Source organism: Pelodiscus sinensis, chromosome 22, assembly GCF_049634645.1.
Source record: "Pelodiscus sinensis isolate JC-2024 chromosome 22, ASM4963464v1, whole genome shotgun sequence".
Classification (NCBI taxonomy): Eukaryota; Metazoa; Chordata; order Testudines; family Trionychidae; genus Pelodiscus; species Pelodiscus sinensis.
The window spans coordinates 20,550,552-20,559,475 of record NC_134732.1 but is presented as its reverse complement, the minus strand read 5'-3'; the positions used below and the strand labels follow the sequence as shown (position 1 = coordinate 20,559,475).

At 48.2% G+C, this 8,924-nt stretch overlaps 1 protein-coding gene across 3 annotated transcripts in view; it reads right to left on the bottom strand.

The window, feature by feature from the left end:
• Window positions 1–15: 15 nt before the first annotated feature.
• Window positions 16–8,924, bottom strand: part of LHX6 (LIM homeobox 6) — a 53,476-nt gene continuing 44,567 nt past the window's right edge. For 2 of the 3 annotated variants that reach the window (XM_075905409.1, XM_075905411.1), the window contains exons 8-10: window positions 8,134–8,308; window positions 6,747–6,850; window positions 16–4,397 (exon numbers count right to left, since the gene is read on the bottom strand). In XM_075905409.1, the coding sequence (XP_075761524.1) occupies window positions 4,377–4,397; window positions 6,747–6,850; window positions 8,134–8,308 (300 nt within the window). In that variant the 3' untranslated portion in view covers window positions 16–4,376. The remainder of the gene's footprint in view (window positions 4,398–6,746; window positions 6,851–8,133; window positions 8,309–8,924) is intronic. The other variant, XM_075905410.1, reaches the window with a different exon arrangement.

Below are 8,924 nucleotides of genomic sequence, written 5' to 3'. Positions count from 1 at the left end.
TGCCAGCACTTCTACTTGCATTAACTTTATTTATTACACAAATCAGACATTTACAAAGCACAACATTAAAAGTATGTAACAAAACAGACATTGGTTTTACAAAAAAGTGCTTACAATTTAGTTTTTGTTTTTTCAATAAATATTAGTCTTGACCGTCCACTCATTCAAAAGGATTTTTTAACCATTGTAGCCAAGACCTGCGTAACTGCAACATGCTACAACAAAATGATCTGCTTTCGAAATAAAACTCTGAAAAGTGTTTATAGTTGGCCTCTTATTACAAGGTCTGAATAGATCAGTGACAGCAATAGTGCAGGATTTAGGGCATCGGGGTTAACCACCATGAGCAAAAAAAATTTTTTTGGAATAACATTTTAAACTACTCCATTTTCAGTCCCTCTCCCCATCCGATTTATTTATCATATTAAATTCTAGTGGAAAGTTCATCTTTCACTGGCTATCCTCATTGGGTTTAATCGAGAACATTTTTTGTACATAGCCACTAGAAAATTATAGTACACCGAGTCTGCAGCACTGCACCATAACCATTTGGCAATTATTGAATAAACTAAATAAATGAGAAGGATTTTAAAAAAAAAATCTACAGAAAGGAGATGAATGCGAATGACCTGAGATAAGGTTTTGTTCAATGGCAATAGTCAATGTGAAATGCATTGTGAAACAAAGTATTGAATAAATTAGAGGATTTCTTACATTCTTGGTACAGTTGAGTATTTTCCATACACAATAATTAGCTCCAAAACTGCACAAGCTGAATTGCTTCCAGTTCTTCCAAACAATTTGGGCTTAATGCATCAGAGTCTGATCTCTGAGTTAGCAAAGCTGCTTGTGGCTACTTACTGAGGACATCTTCCTTGAGCGTGGGTTATACAGTCCAATACTCTTTACACAGCTAGTGGTGACTCCATTTACATGATATATATTTGGTCAGAAATGTCTACACGTGAGCCCTGTGCTTTGCATTCTGATCCTGTCAATGGTAACAGTTAAAAACTTTGATTTACAGTACATATTACAAGTCAAATTGGATCAGTAACAAAGTAGTTGTGTAGCAGATATATTCTGCCATCTCCCTCCATAATGCTGCCGAGACAAAGGGGAAAGGCATCCAACCTCTGTCTCCCTCAATAAAACAGGGTTGTAGAAATCACAGTTACCATGGCATGAGGGTCAAACTACAGTCTGGAGTCTCATCCTCACAGTCAAACTGAACAGCTACCCATCACTGTATTACACTAGTGCCACAACAAAAACAGTCATTAGAATGCGCAAGCAAAGAGGGGGGGAAGAAAGTGTCGCCATCAGTGCCATGTCATGTGGACACAGACCCACTCACTGCACCCTCGCTGTGACACACCAGCAACCCGAATGCTCAGCTACAGTGAACAAAAAGCCATTGCCCGGTTCTCTCGCTTGTTGTTACGCACAAAAAGAAAAAAAAATCTGGCCGATTGACTGAAAACAGATGCACGTTTTTCCCATGCACCTCCACAGAGAGGCAATAATACTGAGTTCTGGAACACAGGGAACCAATCAGATTGCAGATGCAAATGGGTAGACACCAGTCTCATGACTGGTTGAATTGAATGGAAACTATTATTAATCCGTCAGGAGGTGAATAATCGTATTTTATGGACTTCTAACTTCTGCCCTTTCCAGTGTTAAAGTGTGGCTAACACTGCTAGCTCTGGGGTACAGTCAGCTTAGCTGAGTTATTGTAACAACGAACGGATGCAACGCGGCGCGCTGGCTCCTTATTTCGGCACATCTCGCGGGGTGTGTTTGCTCAACAGAAAGCCACATCTGCTCATTCTGCGCTGTCCTTCAGTGAACACCTGCTCATGGTGAACTAGACCTCCAGGCCCAGGAGGCTTGATTCATGGGTGGCGAGTAATGTAGACAAGGGAAGGCACAGCCTTCCCAAAACTGCCTGCATACCCCGCAGCCGGGGAAGGCTGGGGAAGCTCCAACCCTCCAGGTCGCCTGGAAGAATCAGGCTGGGGTTGGATGGGGCTTGGCTCCCGGGTGGGAAGGGGCAGGCCCTTGGAGTGGAAGAGGCGGGGATGGGACTTGCCTTCCTCAGCTGGGCCTTCACCCGCGCCGCCCACGGATTTGTTAGAATGAACTACGGGACCCCAACTAGGAAAGATGTTGCAGTGTTGGAAATCCTCCTGGTCTAGTGGCAGGATGAAGGCTTCGTGCGACTGCCGCGAGATTGAACCAGGCACCTAAACGCAGGCATCTCTGCAGCGTGAGCTGGAAAGCCAGCTGCGCAGCGTAGCGGTGGACTCGGTCTCTGTGGATGAGCCACAGAAAGGGATGGGTCTCACACATGGACCAGCAGGACACATCCTCACATCCTTGGACAAGCTGCCTTCCAATCGCACCAGCAAAGCTGGCGGGAGCACACCCAGGAGAGAGATTTTGTTACAGTGGGGTGGGGTAAACAGACAGGGGGGGTTCAAGCATTGGTTGCCCCTTTATTATTACTCTCTAGGAAGGATCTTTGCAGGGTTTCTTTCCTGGTTCTGGCAGGCTGTTGAGCCCGAACTCTGTGGTTGCAATGAGACTGCTCGTGAGAGCAAGCACTCAGCAGAGAGGGCCGTAGGCTGACGAGTGGCTGATGGAGCTCTATGCTCCCCGTCTCTCCCCGGCCCTCCATGAGCATTAGGCAGGAGTAACTGAGAAGCACCAGAAATGGGCTACAACAAAAAGACTGAGGTAATCGTATAAAAGAAGTTGCCAGATCTACTAGCATGGCCTTAAAAAAAAAAATCACACACTGGCCTTGCCTGGCTGTTGCGTGGCCTCAGTCGTCACTTCTTCCTACTAGGCCCGTGGATGCAACTTAAAATAGTTCAACTCTAGCTATACTGAAAATGTAATGCTGAGGATTTAAAGTTACAGTCCTGATTTACCCACCACTGGGGCAGGGGAGCCGATACTCAAGCCCTGGGGCCAGCAGAGGCTGATGAGCGATGAGGACTGACGCGTGGGAATCCCACCAAGCAGGGACAGATTTACCTAGCTGCCAGGCCACCAGGAGTCCAGCTAGCGGAGGCTGCATAAGGGAAATGCTGAGTCCTCCCCGTTCTCCAGTTGGACAGTGCTCGGTTGTGTTGGGAAGTAGGTTAGCTACACCCCCAGTGGAGCCCTGGTGTACAGAGACCGTGTGACAGTTCTTCCTTGGCTAAACTTTTGCTAGACTTTTTGTCTGGAAATGGAGAGGGATCACATGAGGATTACCTGTTGTGTTCCCTCCCTCTGGGGCATCTGGTATTGGCCACTGTCAGCAGACGGGACTCTGAGCTAGATGCATCTTTAATCTGACCCAGTCTGGCCAGTCTTATGGTAGGGTTCTTCTCCTGGGGTCTGGGCCAGAGTGCGTCCAGCCTTATGTATTTAAGACACAACTTTCATTTGGAATTTTTAGTAGCAAAATGTATCATTTCCCAGCCCCCATGGGTACAGTGGCTAGCAGTGTGGTGCAGCTACAATCAGCTTCAAGCTACAGGCTGCCAGGAAACCAAGATACAGCTGATGGTCCTGGGAATGGAGGATCATCTAGCATGCCGAGGACAGGCATGGCAGTCAGGAACCTCTGAGCACTAATCATGGCTGGGACACCCCCTCCCTTTGAGAGCCTGCACAAGTCATCCACCTCACTCTCAACCTTCCTACCTGTAAAATGGGGAGAAGGAGGTTTAGTTACCTACCTTGCAGGGAGAATTAACGGATTAGTGGTTCGCAAGCTCTTTGAAGATGAAGGGCCATATTTCTGGCTGGCATAGCTCTATTAACTTCAGTCAAGTTACAACCAGCGGTGAATTTGGCTCAACGTGTGATAAGTGACTGAGCTAACTGGATCCAGATCTCATTTACACTTATGTACATCAGGCGTAACCTACTGGAATCAACAATGTTACACGGGGGCAAGTCAGACTCAGGCCCATGCACTTTGCTATCTTCTTTCTCTGTTTCGTTAGGTAATAATCAATAATACCTCTGGCTCAGCCTGTAATGATCTTTTCCTGGTCCATGATGCAGGAAGGAACGGTGGCAGTAGGGTCACTAATTTGGGCTGTGCGTGGCAGTGCCTCAGGGACTCACTGACATTCTGCAGGTCCACAAGAAACAAGCGAAAACGGGAACAATGCACTCCACAGGCCGGCAGCACTGCTGGGAGGTGAGAGCATTGGTTGTCAGATGCTGTCGGTGCAAAGAACAGAATGCTGAGTTGAGTTTCTCCTGCGTGACGGATCCGAGTTGCCTTCGATCGGACACCGTGTTTCAGCGGCTGAGGGGCAGCGGTGGTGGGAGGGCCATAGACAGATGATGAGGAAGAGTTCGCGCTGTCAGTATTGAAACAGGATGACCTAGCGGGAAAAACGTTAATGGAGTGTTAGCTGCTTACAAAGACAAGCCAACGGCCCGAGGACGACATGTTTTCAGGGAGCAGTAACAGTTTTGTTTCCCAAATGGCACCTAGAGGCTTGCTCCATCAAGGATTTTCCCCATCAAGCAACTTAAAAAAAATTAAAACACAGGTTTGAATGTAAGCATGACCTTTTCTAGAGAGCAACAGCGCTTCTTGAAAGAGTTGTCTTGTGTGGATCAGACATCAGGAACCAGACAGGATGGGACTATGTTAATAGCCACCTTAATTTAAATGAGCTTTGTACCCCAGGCCAGATCTTTAGCTTTTGAATCATAGTACACCTCATGCAAACTTTATGTCAGGAGTTATTTTATTTGGTTTATGGGAACCTTTCATACAGTTATTGAGGTGAATTTTCTTCCCCTTGCAATTCCTCCTCCCCTCCCTTTTTTTTAAAGAATAAGATCAGGACTGTAACCAACTTTTAATCTATCTATTCACAAGAACAAAGCAGCTGGGCCCAACAGCACAAAGTGTGTGCACACGTGTTCCTCCTCACTGCAAATGTAACCTCTGTGCATTTTTGTAAAGTCCCACAGCATTTTTAATTGTCTGTGGAACCACATATTTGGAAAAAGGCATCTCTTTAGAGCAGTGTTTCCCGGTGTTTATTTGCCCACGGAACCCTTTTCAGCTTAAAATAATTTCAAGGAACCCCCCCTAGAGTTCCCAGGGTAAAATTTGGCAAGCAAAGAAAAAGAAAAAGAAAAAGAAAAAGAAAAAGAAAAAGAAAAAGAAAAAGAAAGCCCTGCCAGAATTGGTTGAGCAAAAAAACCTGCAAAATACTCTGTCTCTTTAAGAGAGGGCGGGGCAATGCCACGTTTTCACGGAACCCTTACGTTTGCTTCGCGGAACCCTGGGGTTCCACGGAGCACCAATTGGGAAACACTGCTTTAGAGTGACAAGGCAGGGAAGGTAATATATTTTTATTTGACCAACTAAATAGATATTACCTCAGCCACCTGCTTTTTCTAATAGCCTGATACCAGCATGGCTACATCACCTCGGAGTGACTGTTTTTGAAAGGTAAATAACATTTTGGATGGCTCTGTACCCTCAGCAGTGGGTCCTAAGACATTTCTTAACCATTCAGTCTAACTGGCAAGCAGTTTAATTGACACCCGTTGAAGTACCTGGACAAGTAGAGTTTCCATGTGTGAGGACATCGGAACCGTTTATCAAAGGGCTTGATACTCCAAGGGTGGCAAACAAAATACGGAACACTGAGGGTGCGTCTACACGAGGAATAACGCTTATTCTGAAATAGCTGTCATGTGGATGCGCCACTGCTGCTCTTTCGAAATAGTTCCTCCCAGGGCCATTCATAGTAATTACTCCCCAGTGCTTCCTGGGGCTCTAAATCAAGGTAGCACGTCCACATTAGGGAAGCCTGCCTAATTTTGAGGCTTCCTTGTAGCGTAGATATGCTATTTCGAAATAAATCCGAAATAGCGTATTTCAAAATAAGCATGCTGTGTAGACGTATCCTTCATAAAGACAGAGCTCTGTTATCTTCAAAAATGGGTGCTGAAAGCTGAAAACAACAGGAGCTGAACGCCGCAGGCTTATTTTAATTGCCTAAATAAAGCTTAGGCACCATTTTAATTGCCTAAATAAAGCTTAGGAACCTCGCTGAGTCTAGACACACATTTTTGAAAGCCTTGGCAAGAGGGAAAATTCTCTGAACAACCCGCTGCACCCTGGATGTTGTGAGCGTTCCGTGGAACCAAACTGGTTCATCTCCAGTCGTTTTCGGTTATTGCTTCGAGACGCAACATCCTAGTATTTGGGGTTGTTGTTTTTTCGTGATGTTAGTGTCTCCCGGTTTCACGTTAACGCATGCAAACCAGAAAGGTCAGTGGTTGGCAAAGGCCCTCTCTACTCAGCGTTAACATGAATGCCCAGCGAGCACAAAGCACATGGAAAGCCGGGTAATGACACACGAGAAAATGCTCATTACCACATGGAGAGGAAAGGGACCAAACAAACAGGTGATGGTGGATCAGACAGGATGAAACAAAAGGCTTCAATAATTCTAAGTGCCACAGCTCCACGCAAGAACACCAGGTGCTGAAAGGCGTATAGATGGAGGATATTTCGGTGAGTCAAAATCAAGGCTCATCGGCCGGGGGACGGAAGGGATTAGTTGGCAGCCGCTGGGGAGATATTTGGACGAAGCAGGGATGCCCGGTGGCACCAGGAACAACTTTCACCTGACAACAGGCAGCACAAGGCCGTGGCAATGATATTATGCGTGGCTGTACTCCACGCCTGGAACTCCATTTACCTTCTCACCCCTATTAGACAGTGGTCCTTCCATGTCTGCTTTGAGGTGCACTGGTGGAGCAGTGTAGGGAAGTCTACAGTGCACTTGCCCACACTGTACCTGACCTGTGAATGAGAAGAGGGCTTCAGCCTCTGTGACCTTCAATCAATCGTTCTTTGTGCCAGAACTAAAGCAGCAGTCCTTAGGTGAGGAATAAAACACACCCTCCAGGCGAGGCAGCCAGGACCCTGAGCAGGGCTGAGCAGGAGAAAGCAGGCGCAGGAAGATTCATTAGCTTCTGCAGGTTGAACCTCTATAAACTGGGACTCTCTGGTCCGGTAACATCCACGGTCCTGCCAGAACATGGATGTGCCAGGACCAGGGAGTCCCAGTACAGGGCTGGTGGCTAAGAGCCCAGCCGACCGGCAGGGTAGCGGACTGCCCAGCGGGACCAGGAGTACAGCGCGCTGCAGTGGGGCTGCCCAGTGGGGCTGGGAGTCTGGCACACTGGAGCGGGGCTACAGCTGGGCTGTCCAGCGCGGCAGGGCAGTGGGATGGGGGGGAGCCAGATGGCAGCCAGTCCAGGCCTGGGGGCGGGCAGCACTGGGAAGCCAGATAGGACCTCCTCTGGTCTGACAAAGTCCCTCATCCAGGATGGGTCAGGTCCTGAGAGTGACAGACAGGGAGGTCCAACCTGTACTAAGATGCACATGGATCAAATGCAGGGAACCTTATGTTTTTCTTAAAAGCAAAATGCTCCCATGAAGTCACTGAAGTCATTCTACCTGTCCCATTAATGAAGTGGGAGCCACCATTCCCAAATAATTAATCAGCCCTTAGAGTGACAGGAAGCATTCACGGGAGCAAGACCGGTCACTTTCCAACCCAAGCAATAACCAACTCGTCATTGAACAGCATCCCTGATTTACAAGGAGGGCTAACGACCAAGGAAGTGAAGCCAATACAGTGAGCTCAGCTGAAGATGAGGGATTTTATTGAAAGAGGCCACATCTGTGACTTCTTCCTTCTCCCTTCTCCACCTCTCTGCGTCTCGCCACCGCCGCTGGCAATAAGCAATTTGGTTTGCTCTGCTGAACAGCCACGTCAGAAAGCCCCAAAGGGGAGAGTTTTCCCAGGTGCCTGCTCTCTCCAGGGACTCAGGGCTGCCCTGAGCCTGGTCCACAATGAATAAGATGTCAGAACCTCCGGGGGAGCATGCCTGCACCTTTGAGCACTGTACACAAGGAAGGTCTTGATGACAGGTATTGACACAACAGCACCCCTAACTGCTAATCGAGCTTCTCTTGCAACAAAGGCCTTATTCTCCCCAGCAAGCCCAACTCCCTTTCGCCCCCTCACCCCATCCCCTGCCGCCTTATGCTCCCCCATGAGGTGAGCCGACACTTACTTTCGATGTATCCGTGCAAGGTGACCATCCTGGCCCTCTCCGGGCTGCTGAAGGGAGAGTAGTGGATGTCGTCGGAGAGCGACGTAGGGATCCGGGGCTGGGCGGCTCCGGTGGGTGGCACCGTGTGCTGAGGCGTGTGCTTTTTATGGCGCGCGCGGCAGTTTTGAAACCAAACCTGCAATGCCAACAGAAACCAAACTGTTTGGGTCCAGAGAGAGCTGGCGGGAGATCTGACCTCCCTGCTGGGCTCCTCCAGCGTCGGTCTGAGGCGGAACAGTTCAGACAAGGGCTGGGGATTTGAGGGAAGACGTCGTTAGAATTCGGTGCATTGGGAAATCGGCCAACCACCACGCTCTGCTGGCTTTATTTTTATAGGTCAGAACTGACGGGTCAACTCCGTGCAGCATGAGCAGCCGGGCCATGGAGCTCACTTTTCACTATTAATGTGCCTTGGCTAATCAAAGGACACCATCCAGCTTCAATGAAATGATGAACCTTGTGACACTTGGGGTGTGTCTAGACTACAGGGTTTTGTCGACAAATGTGGACTTTCGTCAACAAAACTATACCTGCGTCTACACTACCGCTGAGTTCTGTCCACATAACGTCGACAGAACTCGGCAGCTTTGTCGACGGCGGAAACCCTCATTCTACGAGGAATAACGCCTTTTGTTGACAGAGTGCAGTCGCCAGAAGGCGTTATTGCATCTACACTGTCCTTTGCATCTACGCTGTCATGTCGACAAAGCGGCTTGCTGTGTCAACAGAACTGGCTGTCGTCTAGACGCTCT